Here is a 17500-nt window from a genome sequence, read left to right as displayed (position 1 = left end):
GCCGATATAATCCATTCATTCGTTTTGTGCGTAGGCCTATATAGATTCCTGCATGCTGCATTACCGTGACCCTTAGCCTACCTTGTGGATGATTTTTTCTCATTGGAATACAGCAGGACAGAATGCCTTTTATCTAACAAACGCAAAAGCTGAGATTGTTGGAAGGACTAGGCTACTCAACAAACTTGTTTTTCGTTTCTGGGAGATCTCGTTATCGTTTTGGATTGTCGGATTTTTATACTTATTGTTTGGACTTATGGACAATGAACTTTGAGGGGTGGTTGTTAGTGCTTTACAAAGCTTTGTGTTAATAAGTGTCGGTCCTCCTATCCTTCAGCTCACTGCGCGATGCAGTTGCGCATAGTGGCCACGAAGTCATTAACTGTTTACGACACAATACATGATATTTGTGTTTTTCGTTTCTTAGATTTAATGCATGTTTGACATGTAAACAGGCCTTCAGTCCGTTAACTTAAGGCCTTCTTTTGCATGGGGTTGCTCGCATCCGCCCGTAACCTAGACTATTATGTGCGTAGTGGCTGCATACTCTTATAATAAGAGGCAAATTGTTACAGGACAACTTAAACTGACTTCCCCAATGCTTCCCCGCAGCACATTACATTTTAATATAGGCTAATATAGGATGAACAAAGTCTATGCTATATTAAATCCAGTAGCCTAATAATTCTATGTGCCACGTCCGATTTCGCAAGTGATGTAGTAGGCTACGTTTAAACATCGACAAACGTCTGTGAGACTACCCATTTCATGAAGAGCAATTGTCTTGTGCGATCATTCCCCCTCCCCCACACTTGTCTAACCAGTTCACTAGACATTATAGCCTACCTGTATGCGGCATTGGACGATTGCCTCCCTCCCCCCTCTCTCTCGACAGACACTTCATGACACTAGGGCTCGGGATCATGACATCAAAACTTCGCGGGCACAGCCACATTGGCAGCTTCACTCCTTAGTTTACTATGGATTACTATGGATTTACTCCCGCCTTTTAGTGTGTTCCTGTTACTTAGTTTTTGCCTTCTTGGTAGTATGTTGCTGTGTAGTGGGGTGTAACAGTGCAACCCACGATCGCAAGAGGAAAAGAATAAATCGCTACTATTTCTGCTTCTTGTCTTGTGCATCTGAATGAATGGATATTACGTTCAGTGCGCTACCAAATGGCGGCGATATTCCTAGAATGCAAGGCGTGTGCCCGAGCCCTATTATGTAAATGTAAAAATGTGTGTGTGTGTGTGTGTGTGTGTGTGTGTGTGTGTGTGTGTGTGTGTGCGCTGAACCACGAATTCACATATTAACTTTTCTTTTCAGCAGACATCGCAATCATAAAAAAATCGCAAAACTTTTTAATAAAATAATGCCTCTTGTCTTAATGGGTTCCGGAGGTTCGTAGAGTAAGTTTTGAACCCCGGTCGCTGACGTATGATTAAGATGCCTCAACCATTTACGCCACAGTTCGAGTGTCAATTTCTTCGCACTTAGCCAAGAAATATAAAGGATTCAGTCAGTCGAGTTCATTTAGCCTATTCGCAGCATGCACTTGAAACGCCGATCAAAAGTTCTGACATGTTAAACTGACGTTAGTCATTAATTCACCACATGATAAAATGCTGTTATATTGACGCACAGTAGCCCACGGTAGTCTATGTCTATCTCTGAATCAACATGAACATGCATAACGAGATCCATATATTCTAAGTTGCTAGAAACTTCTTTTGCGGAGCTAGGCCTACTAGTCGATGGTTACAATGAATCACCCTCACTGCCCTATCGCATATCTGACCATCCATTGTTATAATGTTACAAAATGCGCGATCTTCTCCAATCATGTAGCCTACGGTTATAAGTAAAGTGACATGATAGGCATGTAGGCCTATTAAAGATATTTCTGTTAAATACGTTTCATTTTCAGTTGTCAAAAGTGGTGGGGACAAAATCTGTGATAAAGTGCTGGGTAAGCTACCCAGCGTCGCCGGTTAAAATGAACATGCCTCCGTTTTAAAATAGCCTATAGGCCTACACATTTCTAAGTATTCCTAACATAAATGTAGCCTAAATGTCCATCTTGTCCATCTCTTTCGTCTTCGCCTTGACAATAATAGCCTATTCACGGAAATGCGGTCTTGTAACCGTAATGAATTAATGAATTAATCGAAGGTTGCCTATATCGAGTCTTTCAGGTTGAATTGAAGGCTTCTAAAACCATTTTCATTAATTTCAACAATGGTTTATTGAAACGTCGTTTGATTATAATTTCGCCAGTCATCACCTTCATTTTAATGATTAAATGAGACGGATTAAATGAGACGGATATGCGGAGCATTTCTCTCCCCCTCCATTGACCAAAACGTTGCTCTGGCATCTCTGCTGGACTGACTGAGTTATAGGCTACGTCGAGTGAGAGAGCCAGCTGTGAGGTACGCTGTAAAACATTCGAAAACTCTGAAACTGCAATCTGACATGCCGAGCGTGATGTCTCTTTTCTCCGCTTGTCACCAGCGCGGTGTCTTCGGGTTTTTCCGTGTTTTCCGGTATGAGCCGAACCTTCCTTTTATTAAGGCGGTCTTATGTTGCCCCCTTGCGGTTGCAGTTTTAATTAAAGTCCCGATGCTTCGGGAGTCCCGATGTGCGGGAAAGAAAGGAGCATTCTCAACCCGTACCATCTGTACAAACACACACACACACACACACACACACACACACACACACACACACACACACACACACACAGACACACACACACACACACACACACACACAGACACTGTCAGCCGCTCCCACCCCAGTGAGTCTATAGGAAGGCAGATAATTAGTTTTCTCACACCCCGCTGTCTCAAGAGGAGCCTTGCCCGCCTTCCTCCTCCTTCAGATGGGGAGCTGGCACCACCTCTAGCCTCCAGCCTGTCAGGCTGTGTGCGGGTTAACCTGGGGACGGCTGCCTCCCTCCACTTTTCCAGGGGCTGCTGCGGCTCTGTCTGTGCCGTGCGCGAGTGTGGGCGGGCGGAGCGTGACAGTGATTGACGGGAGGTCAAGCCTCTCGCTTGGTCTCGCTGAGAAAATAATTACAGGAGGACGCTGTGCAGGCTAACTGGAGGAGGGTTCATTCTGTCTGATGAGAACTGTGAGAAAACAGGAGTCATCAGAGAAACTCCTGCACACTCACACACAGACAAGTGAATGTGTGTGTGTGTGTGTGTGTGTGTGCCAATATGTACACCCTGGTGCAAATGAACTGAAAGGATGTTGAGGCAGTTAAAAAGTACTTTGAGATATTTTCTTAAACTCTGAGTATTTACTGTAATTATAGAATCTAGCACTGCACTTAGGGTGAGTCTGAAGAGAATGTTCTGGAACAGTTGAGCTACCAGACACGTCATGTTGAATTTTTGAAATCCTCCGATACATACTGTGCATGAATTGCCTTGGCAACAGACTGAGCTTGGAACATTTAAGCCTGAGCTACTCGTCCATTAATAGAACAGTCAACCATATGCCTGGCCCTCACCAGATGGAAGCCTCCACTTCTGCTCACCTCGAGACAATGAATCCTTGCAGGGTCACTGCAAGCAGCAGTCCCATAATGAGGATGCTGTGATGAAAATTCAACACCTCACTGAACACAGAGCTGAAGACAACAGTCGGGAGTCACAACAAAAGGACTGAATAAGTAACTAAAATTCAGCCATTCAAATTCATTCCGTAAATAAGGTAGGCTACTGGTAAGTTGTGGATCTTTCAAGAGGGGTCTAAAGTCATATCTGTTCAACATGCAGGTAGCTTATTAAAGGGATAATCCGGAGTGAAATGCACTTTAGATAAATTTTTCGGACTATTGGGAGTACATACGTTGAGTTGACACCAAAATCATGTCATTCGGATGTATTTTGAGAAAGATCGAGTTCACCGTTTTTAGCCAAAACTCGTTAACCTGGAAGTGACCGGGGCAGGTCCTTTCGCCACTACAAAACGCTATTTTTATACCTCTTCTACTGTTCCAAACAACGCTACACTTACGTGGTAGTGAGAAGAGGGTCCCTAAAGCCAAACCGAAGTATCCCCACGTCTTTATGTGGTCGGATAGAGAGTCCAGAATGAATTTAATCGAGTCAGTACCTTCCGGAAATGTCTCTGTGGCAGCTGCGCAACGCTTCAACAACACTTAACTAACATTTCCGGAAAGGTACTGACTCGATTAAATTCATTCTGGACTCTGAATGACTCACGTTCTGATTCGCTTCTTGAGATTCAGTGCGAGAGAAGCGGTTCTCGCGGCTGCTCGCGGAAAAGAGGCAGTCGCATGGGAGGACAAGAAGCTCTCCTTCTTCCAGGATCTTTCCCAAGAGGTGCTACAACAGCGTAGAAAATTTGATGGTGTGAAGAAGGAACTCAGAGGTCATGGGATCCTCTACTCATTGCAGTACCCAGCGACGCTGAAGTTTTCTGTAAACAACAAGTGGCATTCCTTCACTTCACCAAATGCGGTAGCTGTCTTCCTTACATCACACTTCACACAGGGTGATGAGTAGTCTCATTATGGTCAGTCATAATTTCTCTTTCAATGTCTGGGACTATTTACATATTTTCTTTTAGGGGGTATTCACACCTGCCTTGTTTAGTTCGATTAAAACGAACTCAAGTTCGTTTCTTGCTTGGTTCGGACCTTTTTGACTGGTGTGAATACAATCACTCGAACTCTAGTGCGGACCAAACAAGCGGACCGAGACCCAGCTGAGGAGGTGGTCTCGGAGCGGTTCCTATCGAACCCTGGTGCGGTTTGTTTATGGTGTGAAAGCAGACCGACCTCGATCCGACCCAGTTACAGAAATCTACCTTTTTTGGATTTGACGAGCTCCCGTAGTTTTTGCGCATTATGGGAAATGTAGGATAGCTCCGTGTCGCACAACAGCTGTAAGCAGCAGTGGGCTAACGCTTTTTTGCCAACAATAATTTGATTTTGCATCTCCTACCCGTTCCGTCTTCCGTAGGCCTGCTGTTAGCATGTTGGACAGACATGAGAGCTCTTCTCAGCTGTTTTGTTGCACGTCTTCGTCGTTGCAAAATTACCAGCATGATATTGTTAAACTTGCATCAAACGGTCTTGACGCTCAAGCACTTCTGCAAAGCTGTAACTGTATAAACTATATTGCTGGGATAATAACGAGTACAGTACGCAAACATAGTATTTACGTGGGCCAACTTTGGCTTCCTATTCTTCACCCCACCTACACGTTTACCAGCCAATGGTTGAACGACCTTAGCACATGTGCTTTTGTTTATAAATTCTGGTCCGGTTGCAATTAATCACGGTGTGAAAGCGAACCGCACTAAAAAAGAAAAAAAGGAAAAAAAATTGGTCCGGACCAAATACGTGAACTAACGGACTTTCCTGGTGTGAATACACCCTTAGTGACATTTCCCCAGATATGCTTATTGTACGTATGTACTTGGAATAGTGGCCAATCATGCTAGTGCTTTTACTTAGACAACACATGGCTACCGTTGGGTTGCATAGTGAAGTGGCATGGGGTAATTTATTTAATTATATTTTTTATATTATAAATATTTTATTTTTTACTTACTTATTTTTTATTATCTTATTTTTATTATCTTAAGGATGATTATTGGTATCATAATTTTCATTGCATTGTTTGGTTGACTTGCCTATTTGAAAGGTATTTCAGATGGTTGTCAAGTTATTGGTTGGGATAAAAACTTCTAATGGGGAGTGGGCTAGGGGTGGGAGGAGCCGAGACAGGCCTGGTGACACTTTCATGCGGATGCACTATAACATGTTTAGTAGAGCAGGAGAGCCTAATGTTCCTTATGGGCTCTTGGCGGTTTTGTATTTGTGTACAATGTTTTTTCGTTCTAACTGTGTTTTGCTTTGTTCAAGTTTCCTTTTTCCACAAGGGAGTAGACTAACAGGACAAGAAGGTATGATGTTTTTTAAAACAATTGTGGCTAGCACTTATTTGACTATACCTACAGTAGTTATATTTTATGGGTGAATTGTTTAAACTAATATCATTGAATGTTAAGGGTGCAAACTAAGCTTTAAAAAGGAGGAAGATTCTGTGGTATCTCAAGCAGAAGAATCCAGATCTAGCTTTCTTGCAAGAGACCCATCTAAAGGAGAATGATTCATTATTATTGCAAAGGGACTGGGTTGGCAAAGTCATTTATAGTGCAGGTACCTCCAGTCAGAGGGGAGTAGCCATCTTGATTCGGAAAAACTTCAACATTAAAATACTCAGACAACAAGCAGATGATGAAGGCAGGTGGATAGCAATAGAGGTTGAACTGTATGGCATTAAGTACACGCTTATGAATATATATGCTCCAACAATGGAAAAGCCAGGGTTTTTTGTAGGGGTGAGCAATCTTATAACAGGGTTTGGAAATCCATATATAATCTTGGGTGGGGATTTTAACAATGTGAGGGAGCCCACAATGGATAAAACATACAGTATACAGGGGGTATAACACGACCTTCACAGGCTCGGAAAGAAATTGACACATTGGTGGAAGAGCTGGATTTGGTGGATGTATGGAGATTTTTTCATCCTTCAGATAAACAGTTTACTTTTTATTCCCACCCACATAATTCTTACTCAAGAATAGATTACTTTCTAATTTCAAAAGCGTTGATCTCTGCTACAACACAAACAACAATTTTGATATCAGACCATGCTCCAGTGGGGATGGCATTACACGTAGGCCAATCAACTAAAAAACGTCCCAGTAGGTGGAGATTTAATATATCTATGCTCAAAGATGAAAACTTAGTACGATCTATTGAAGGGGAGATAATGTATTACTGGCGGACCAATGAAGGCACAGTATCAGACCCAGCTGTGGAGTGGGATGCCTTTAAGGCTGTCATTAGAGGCCGGCTTATTCAAACTTGCTCATTTCTAAAAAGGACAGCGGTCATTAAAAGAATGGAAAATATGCACGCAATATACTCTGACCACTCTTCACTTCACGAACTGAGTAAGTTAAAGCTGGAATATAATTCTATATTGCAGAAAAAAGTTGAATATTCATTATTCAAAAGTAAACAAAAGTATTAGGAACAAGGGGAAAGGACAGGGCGGTTTCTTGCACAGAGAGCAAAGCAGCAATATACACAGTCACTTATAACAGGAATACAGAATGACAGGGGGGAACTGAAAACAGATGATATTGACATCAACAACTTATTTGCCACATTCTATCAAAGTCTTTATAAATCAGACAACCCTGCCTCTCAAGGTATTAGCGCTTTTCTATCTACTGTGAAATGTCCAACATTATCACAGGACGAACAAGATCAAATTGGAGCTGACATTACACTAGAGGAAATTAAAGAGGCTATTCAGAAACTGCAGAGCGGGAAATCTCCTGGGGAAGATGGCCTTCCGGCTGAATTTTATAAGGCCTTTTCAGATCTTCTGGCCCCAAGACTACTGAAAGTTTACAATAATGCCTTATTGAGAGGGTGTCTTCCAGATAGTATGCAGACAGCTATAATAACTCTAATTCACAAAAAGAATAGGGATCCACAACTTTGTGGCAACTATCGCCCAGTGTCACTAATTAATGTTGATGCTAAGCTACTTGCTAAAATCTTAGCTACAAGATTAGAAGGGTTATTGCCAAAACTTATCCACCCTGATCAAGTAGGTTTTATTAAGAATAGGACATCATCTGACAATCTTCGCAGGCTTCTTCATCTTATATGGCAAGCTGGAAGACAATCAGATATAACTGTAGCTCTTTCACTGGATGCAGAGAAAGCGTTCGACAGGGTGGAGTTTGCATACTTGTTTCAGACGTTGGAGAAATTTGGGCTGGGAACTGTTTTCACTAATTGGGTCAGGTTACTATATCACAATCCCAAGGCATCTGTTGTGACAAATGGCAGACAGTCTACTGCATTTCAGCTTCATAGAGGGACACGGCAGGGGTGCCCCTTATCCCCCCTGCTGTTTGCCCTGGCCCTGGAACCGCTGGCTATTGCCATCAGACAAAATAACAATATAGTTGGTATTAAGTCTGGGGATGAAGAACACAAATTGCTTTTGTATGCAGATGATATTTTGCTACTGTGCAGACGCCCATCAACCACAGTATCCCATATTCTCACCTTGATTGACTCTTTTTCACTTGTGTCTGGGTACAAAATCAACTGGTCAAAGTCTGAGGCCATGCCCCTATCCAAGGTCTGTCCCCCCAGTGTTAGACAGGGTTGGCAGTTTTCATGGCAGCCTTCAGGCCTGACATACTTGGGCATAAAAATCACCCCACAATTGAATGATATTATGGACATCAACCTCCTCCCCTTAATTCAGAAAATAGAACTTTTACTCCAAAACTGGACTAAATTAGGCTTATCACTTTTAGGTAAGGTTAATATTTTGAAGATGGTAATAGTTCCCAAAGTTAATTACATAAGTAATATGCTACCATTAAACTTCCCACGCACTACATTAGTAAAATATAATAAAGCGGTATGTGGTTTTCTGTGGGCAGGCAAAAAACCATATGTAAATCAAACAAAACTTTATGCGGCTCCAGAGGATGGTGGTCTAGGTCTGCCCCATATAGCCTGGTATCACTATGCTTTTTGTTTAAAACAGTTATCCAAGATATACATCACTACTGATATAGCTCCAGCTTGGGTGTCTATTGAAGGGGCCCTTACCTATCCATACCCGGTACAGGCCTTTATTACACAAACTAGTGGCAAGATCCCTCATGATAATCCAATACTTGCATTTTCACAGGAGACTTGGCAAGCCTCACATAAAATCTTGAGCTTATCTCCAAATTTTACTTGTCAAACTTCACTATGGCATAATAAATGTCTCAAAATAGGCAAAGGGTCATTTTCTTGGCCTGACTGGGTCAAGCTAGGCATTGTTTATATTGGGGATTTATTTGAGGGAGACACCTTATTTTCTTTTGAACAATTAAAGGGATATTCCGCCATTTTTGGAAATACGCTCATTTTCCACCTCCCCTCGAGCAAAACAATCGATATTTACCTTGTTCCCGTTCATCCAGCCATTCTGTGAGCCTGGCGATACAACTTTTAGCTTCAGCCTAGCATAGATCATTGAATCGGATTAGACCATTAGCTTCTCGCCTGCAAGCTTCATGTTTAAAAGTGACTAAGATTTCTGGTAATTTTTCCATTTAAAACGTGTCTCCTCTCAAGTTAGAAAGTGCAATAAGACCAACTGAAAATGAAACCTGCCGTTTTTCTAGGCTGATTTGACATGGAACTACACTCTCATCTGGCGTAATAATATCTTGCCCCATAGTAGATACCCTATGGTCTGAGATCATGTCTTTTATCAACAAGTTGTTGTCCACTGCTCTGGGGCCTATTGCACAAAACTAGGATAAGGGATTAACCCGGGATATCTTGGTTATCCTGGCTCAATTTATCCGTGATCCAGTTGCACAAAAGCGGGATAGGGGGCAGCAGGATATGTTATGGTATAAGTTACCATGGCGATCTATTCTGTGGAGCTAGCCTGCTCCTGACCAGGCTCACAGCCAAGATAAGTTGATTCTAATGGTAATTACATAATCTGATTGGTTCAGCTAGCTGTCATTCAAATGAGACCTCCACGTGATTTTTTTTAAAGAGCTGTAGATTCCATTTATATATTATTTGCAACATGCATTTACTCGCAAAATACAGCAGAATGTCTGCCTAATACCATATGGATGTCATTTAAATTATGGTGGCCTTATAATTAATAACATAGCCTACTCTTTGTTTGCTTCTTTTTTGACAGATGTTTGATGAATAGGCTGCTGTAGTAGTTGATTGGAAGTGGAGGGGACATTTTTCGAAGGTGTTTTGAACTAATTCGGCTTTTAAGACTAATTAAGATACTTAGTGCATCTTTGCGGTGGCAAAGCGCTTCCTAATGACGTTGCGTGCCGAGACAAGGAAGCTCTCACACACGTGGGTGCATACGTAAATTTGCATTCAGTTGATCTGCCACACCTACTCCCGCTATGTAACAGAAATAATCATGATCCCCCATCCAAAAAAGTAAAACTTTACCTCGTTGTTAGTCTATATCAAAAGCGGTTATTCACTTTGTGTGCAAGACGCTATTTTTCGCGTCTTTTTTATTCCAACCGAGTTATTTGGGGGAGAAACGAGAACGCGCACACATACCGGATAACTTACACCTGGCTTGATGAATCCGTGTCTGCTTATCCTGGATTGGTCTTTGTGCAACCAATTAAGCCGGTATGCTCATGTTTTGGATTCAGTGATCGCAGCTCAGTAACTTATCCCGGATATCTTAATTCTGCTTTTGTGCAACGGGCCCCTGGTACGCCAACCGTTGCTCTGTGTCTTGGGTGTGGTACCACAGGGGAGCGGGCTGGATGCCCATCAATCCTCATGGTGCCGAACAGCTGTAGTAGTTGGATGCAGGATAATATTACGCCATTGGAAAGCACAAGTAGCTTTATCAATGGTGGAGTGGTTTAATGAGATGTCCAAGATAGCCTCTTATGAGAGGTTGTGCTATAGAATGATAAATAAGGAGGACGTCTATATGAAAATTTGGGGGCCTTATTTAGATATTATACAGTAAGCAGGTGGTCTGTTTTACTGTTTCTTTTTATTTTTTATTTTCCTTTTGTATATGAGGATATTCTAACATTCAGTGATGTACAAATGTGTATACTGTAGTTACACTCACTTTGTTTTTTTTTCTCCAATATATACTGTATAGTGTATAGCTTTTAGCCAGTATCTGACTGTAGTCCTCCCTATTGACTTGTGGATGTTCAGTGTTTGTCTTTGTCTCATGTATTTGTGAAAAACCAATAAAAAGTGAATTACAAGTTAACGCGTGCTATAGCCAAGGTCCTTAACCTCTACACTACCACTGTCCCCAAACAAAGAGAGAGGGGAGGGAGGGAGGAAGAGGAAAAAGAAGAAGAAGAATACTCGGTGTTCTGTCACTTCAAATGTCTTCTCTCACAGAGCAGACATCCATTTATACAACTTATCTCTCTCCATCTCCAAATGTCACTTTTTAGCCCATCAAAGGAAAAACGCGACGACTGCCCTAGACCCAAGTCTGAATCATTTAGCATAGTGTTACAGGAGACTGAGGGATCAGAGGAACCAAACCACATAAGTGTAAGTCAGTGTGTGTGTGTGTGTGTGTGTGTGTGTGTGTGTGTGTGTGTGTGTGTGTGTGTGTGTGTGTGTGTGTGTGTGTGTGTGTGTGTGAAGTGGTTTCCATAATCAGGATAAAACAGGCCCTGGAGGGGTCGAGAAATGTGAGCGAGTACATGAGAGGAGAAGAAGAAAGGCGAGAATAACAGATATCCATCTCTGTCTCACCTGTGAAGTCTGTCTTCCAGAAGCTCCATGTACTTTGCCGTGTTCTCCTTCAGAGTCCTCTCTGTGAGGGAAGCACAGAACAGAGAGAGAGACAGAGAGAGAGAGAGAGAGAGAGAGAGAAAGAGAGATGAGTAAACATTAAGCTCAAATCACAAACACCTCATCTGACGTCTCGCATTATAACTGCATTTCCCTCCATTTTCAAATCTATCCTCTCACTTAACCTGCGGAATCAATCCTCTGGGCGCAGAGCGACGCGTCCGGCGTGAACATTTTGTTGCATTAAACTGCGCGACGTGAATAATTCATGAGCGCCGTGATTCTGTTTGGAGCAGCTGACGCTAACCGTTCACTCCGTTGACCTTCATGCTGGGAATTAGCACGGGCAGAACGTCTCCTCTCCTCGCGCAAATGGAGAGAGGAGGGAAGCCAGTTCAACTGCTTTCCCTTTGTCTCTTTTTCTAGTTCTCTCGCTCTCTTACTCTTTCTTTCTTTCTTTCTTTCTCTCTTTCTTTCGTACGTACTATTCCTCGCACTACGTCTGTCCTGTTTCCTGAGAGATAGGACACTGAAGCTGAGCGTGGAGTGATAAAGAGATTCCCATCCTCTCTGAGGTCTTTAAAGGAAATCAGATTCACCACGGGGCTTTCAAAAATGGCCGCTCAGTGGCTCCTTTCCACTCCTTGCCTTGCCTTGCTTTGCGTTCTAAGCAAAAGAGGCCAATTTACCTCTCTCTCTCTCTCTCTCTCTCTTGGGAATGTCTGAGTATCCAAAATCAATCATCACATCACAGGGAGAGGGGGGAGGGAGGAGGACAAAGAAGAGAAAGATGCAGGAAATAAGAGAGAGAGAGAGAGAGAGAGAGAGAGAGAGAGAGAGAGAGAGAAAGACACAATGGACATATCTGACCAACAGCTATGGGCAAAATGAAACAACAACAAAAGCAATACCACAATAGAAGGGACACAAGAGTGCAGAGAGGAAAGTGTATCATGTGGAATGATAAAGGAACAATCTTCTCAAAAGACGTCATAATACTCTTATTAAACACCTGGTGTGTTCGAGACACAGCAGAACAAAAACATTTCAGCTTTACAGCCAGGCTGATACAGATGATACAGAGTATCACAGAGAGGATACGAGAGAAGAGAGGGAGAAGAGAAGAGAGAAGAGAGAAGAGAAGAGGAGGGCCAACCCTTAATATCCACCATTAGTGGTGGGCCACGAGGCACAGGTTTCCAGCACGTCACGGCGACCACATCAGAGTTCTCCTTTGGCACCCCAGTCAGCACTCAGGCTGGTGAACGTGTGCTGACTGAACACGCTCATCAGAACAGCACCACGCACTGGGCTATGACAGCTTCTTGCAAATGGTCCAGCAGTATCAGGTGTCACCATAAGATACGCTGTTTCTACCTTTCAGAGCATGACCCCTGCAATGTACTGTGTCTTTTTTTCTTTTTAAATGAATGTCGCTTTTTTAGTAAGCACAGTGACCTCAGCTGACAATGATGACAAAGAATAGCTTGGATTCCTTCTTGACTATCTAATTAAAAAAACACACAACCAATACAAAACCCACACAGACACACAGACAAAACCCACACAGACACACACACACAGACACACACACACACACATGATTTTCGAGCAGGTGTATCCACCACAGTCTCATCACATGGTAATTAGTGTATCTTTGCCCACAGCTATGCAGGCGTTGGCACACTGGCACGCCAGGGCAGGCCCCACAGTAAACAGGTGGTTGTGTCTGCCACCACAGCGTACCACGCCACTACCTGTGTGTGCCCAAGTGCCGTGGGGAAGAAAGGTGACGTGAACGGGAAATCAAAGCAGGTTTCATCAGGCTGCCTGCTTCTCTCTTTCCCTGCCTCTCCCCTGGTCTTTCTCTCTCTCTCTCTCTCTCTCTCTCTCCATCTCCCTTCCTGCCTCCCTCTTTCCTGGGCTGCTGCAGGCGGAGAGGCAGATCATATCACCCAGTGGGTGGCTCAGGCTCTTGTGTGAATCTGATAGGCCTGGTTAAGAGGGTAGGGGAGGCTTCCACTATACGTGTTCAAGAGGACCGTGCTGGCAGATATGAGTGATGACAGGGACTACAGAAGGTGTGATAGCCTGCCTCCTCTCAATGCACTGAGAGGAGGGTTGACGTCATTCTGAGTCTGTGCTTGTGTGTATGTATGTGTGTGTTCATGCTAAACAGTACTGCATGTCTATGTATGTACACATTTAGTGTGTGTGTGTGTGTGTGTGTGTGTGTGTGTGTGTGTAGCAAAGCACATGCACTGTGTTAATGGTCATGCCTGTAGATGTAAGCCATATGAAGGAGATTTATGGAGCGAGACAGATCACTTATCGCCTGGGTAATTGCCATGCTTGATGGCCGCTTGACAGATGCCCCTTTGAATCTCTGCTAGCACTGCGGCTAGCTGTGTATGTAAATCAGTGTGTCCACTAAAAATGAAATGATCATCTGTGGTGTGTGTGTGTGTGTGTGTGTGTGTGTGTGTGTGTGTGTGTGTGTGTGTGTGTGTGTAATGCATATGTTTGAGTGTTGATGAGTGGCTAGCACATATAGATCCAGAATGACAAGTGCAAGTGATGGATCTGTCTGTTCAAGTCCGCCACATGCCCACGCCTTTAGAGAAGAAAACCATGCATCCTTTAAATAAAAACAGTTTCATATTCTCCTTCATACAGTCATTTGTAAATTAGAAGAATGCCATTTCGCTTTGCTAAATCATGAGCATCTTTATCATCATCTGCTTTCTTAGAAGCTCATTAAATTTGAAGAATCTCAAAACAAGACTGCATTTAAATGACAAGAAAATAACAGCAATGTGACAGATACAAGTAACAACATCATGCCATGGCACATGGATTCTGCTCATCCAGTAGGGAGTTAGCATAAGCTGACAGGAACCATGTAAGCAACCCCTGCTCCTCTCTCCTAGACATGTCTGTCACCCCTTAGCTGAGGGCTAAAGTGATCCGCACATTTTTAAATAGGATTGTTTGTCAAGGCTAGGCGACAGTGTTACAGAGCGTGTTGCTGTGTAAGGCCTATGGGAGAGGTGTTTGGCTTGTGAGAATGCTCAAGATATGCTCAGATACACCCACTGTGAACTTTGACAATGTGACTGTGGAAAGCTATGCACATAAATCTTTGTTGTCATACCACTGCTGCTGAAAATAAAAGAAAATAATAATAATAAAAAATGGATTTAAAACAATTTGGAGCGCGTATTTCCTCTCTCTCTGCCTGCTGTACAAGAGGAAAAAGCTTTTAAATTCCCCATTCCAATGCAGAGTGAGAAACGTCAATGAAACCTTATGGTCGCATACAGGAATGCATATGCGATCTAAATGTTAACGTGTAACACTTACTTGTTCCTCAAGTGAGACGCAATGCCTTTCAGTCTCTATTCTTCTTGAAAATCAACAAAAACAGCTAAGAGCTGCAAATAAAAAAACAAATGAAATCTGCACTTAAATTGCCCTTCATTCTTGTCCAGGGTAAACAAAACACAGGTTGGCCACTGTTCAAAATGCCCCCACCCTCCTGCCACAGCAAAGACCACTCATCAACATCAGACATAACCGCAACGTGGACGGGCTACGCCGTCACAGGGACCACCATATCACCATTTATCACGAGAGCTCCACTAGACTCCGCTCGGCTATCCGACCTCCCACGAGAACACAATAGCGGTAGGATTTCTGACTTTGCTTGCGCCGCAGGTCACGAGAACGGACCGTCAAAACCAGAGCGCTTCCAGTAAAGCTGACTGCGACCCCACAGCACTTGAGACAGACGACCACACCACACACACACACACACACACACACACACACACACACACACACACACACACACACACACACACACACACACCCTGGGCCTCAGAGGACATACTGTACATGAAGAGCATAGGCATGAAGTCACGAACAAAGTGTTTTGGGAAAAAAAGACACACAAAACTGTAACTCACATCTACTGGGATATCAAGTTTGTTTAGCAGAGTTGGCTCGTCTCAACAAATTCCATCTTGTCGAGGACATAACGTAAAATGTTTTTCTCGAGCAACCACAAAACTTTCCACTGCAACCATTTCTGAAGCAAAGGCTTTGATCAGTTATCTGATTCCGAGCATAAACAGCACACTGACCACAACATTTAGATCTGTCCACCGCAGTGTACATTGTCTTAGAGCACAACGCCATGGCGGAGGCCCCCATCTCTAAACCACTACAGATTTGAGTTTGTTCCATCAATTCATGTCACTCGGTAAGAAAACGATGAGAGAAATGAAGCTGCCGTATGCCGGACTATAAAAGAGAGACCACAGTCGGTTAAAGAGCGGGGATATTTATGAGCTAATGATTACATGGCCGCTTCTGTTTACTATCCGTTCTACTGACACGGTGGGTGGTTTTTTTGCACATTGATTGTACGTAAACCCGCCCGCTTAATAAAGTAGCCACAGCTGTCCGATTCTGCCCGACGGTAAGGGCTGTGGTATCTCGTACCGGCGCCTGGCATTTCAGGCGGCGTTAACGGAGGCCTCGCGTGCAGATGTGGAGGCGACGGCAGCAGCAGCAGCACGGCCCGGTGGTACGGCTGTGCCGCGGAGTGGCAGTTTAATAAGGAGAGAGAGGAATGGGTTGTCAGCGTAATGGAGTTGCCAGTGGAGACGGTGATTAATGGTCCTCCTGACCGTCCGGTCTGGGGTTTTACAGCGTGCAACAACACACACACATGTGAGTACAGGAGGCCACAGGAGAAGGGCTGAGTCAGCAGATGTAAAAGCATGTACACACACACACACACACACACACACACATACATGCACACACACATACACACACACACGCACGCACACACACACACACACACACACACACACACACACACACACACACACACACACACACACACCAAACACATGTGAAGAAACACAAAGCAAAGCAATATGCGGATAAATACACACAAATACAGCAACACACAATAAAACCACCCCTGTTACGTCTCTATGGCAACAAAGGGAATATGAAAATATCAAACACCTGGCCACCACCACAGAGACTCATAATAATGGCTAAAAAGAAATCCTCATCACAATAAGGTACAAAAGGAACATTACAGATTAACGGCACATATGTTGGATATTGCAATTCCATACAGAGAGATACATGTCTGCCAGCCAATTCGATAATCTCAGATGAACTCAATCTCATATATTGCGATAAAAACAATAATCCCAAAATCAACACAAAATGCAAGCAGGCCTCGTTGAGAGCAAAGGTAAAGACCAGATGCTGATGGTAAAGTTGAAGCCCCACGGGGCACACTGCGGAACACACTGTAACATTTGGTGGGGTATAATCTGGGTAGCCATGGAGGCACAGCATAGAGTGCCTTCTAAAAAAGCCGTCTCTCTAAAAGCCTTCCACTATAGCTAAGCATGGTCTACCTCACCCACCTCTCCCCCCCCCCCACCCCCCTTTCAATGCCCCACTGTACCTCTCATCTAATTACACCCTCTCAAACCTCCTGTGTGAAAAAATAAAGCCCACTCTCAGACCCCCTCCGCTCCCAGTACCCACGGCTCTCTCTCTCAGCTTCCGGGCTCTGACAATGATGGAGACCTAACTGTAACGCCACGACACCTTAGCCTGCGGAGCGCCGCCATCGCAGAGGAACAAAGAAAGAACAACATAACGAAAAAAGGGGGTGAGAAAAAAAAGAAAGGAGGAAAGGAGAGAGAGAGAAAAAATCCATTCTTCTTAATGACGACGGAGCGCCAAGGGTCCACTTCTCTCATCAACATTCATTAGAGCAGCCCGGTAGCGGGAGCATGTGGGGCTCTCACCAGGTTAGCGTCTGTTCCGGCGCTACAGCCTTGGGCTCGTCAAGAGATTACCCCCAGTCTCCTTTTCAGTAATGGCCGACAAGTATGTCTGCCGTTATTAAGTCCACAGCATGAACCTATTAGAGCTAAAAATCAAAGTAATGCATCACAGTACCTGAACTACTTTAGACAAAAGAGCCAGCCAACATTTTTGAACATGTGTTAGACTAAATTGAACTACAGT

The 17500-nt window shown here is 43.6% G+C and overlaps 1 protein-coding gene across 2 annotated transcripts in view; it reads right to left on the bottom strand.

Moving 5' to 3' along the window:
* Window positions 1-17500, bottom strand: part of disc1 (DISC1 scaffold protein) — a 57829-nt gene that overhangs the window by 15814 nt on the left and 24515 nt on the right. For both annotated transcript variants that reach the window (XM_062519463.1, XM_062519464.1), the window contains exon 10: window positions 11390-11450. In XM_062519463.1, coding sequence (XP_062375447.1) covers window positions 11390-11450 — 61 coding nt within the window. The remainder of the gene's footprint in view (window positions 1-11389; window positions 11451-17500) is intronic.

Source organism: Sardina pilchardus, chromosome 18, assembly GCF_963854185.1.
Source record: "Sardina pilchardus chromosome 18, fSarPil1.1, whole genome shotgun sequence".
Taxonomy (NCBI): Eukaryota; Metazoa; Chordata; class Actinopteri; order Clupeiformes; family Clupeidae; genus Sardina; species Sardina pilchardus.
Note: the sequence above shows the minus strand (reverse complement) of the source record. Positions and strands in the feature narration are given on the sequence as shown.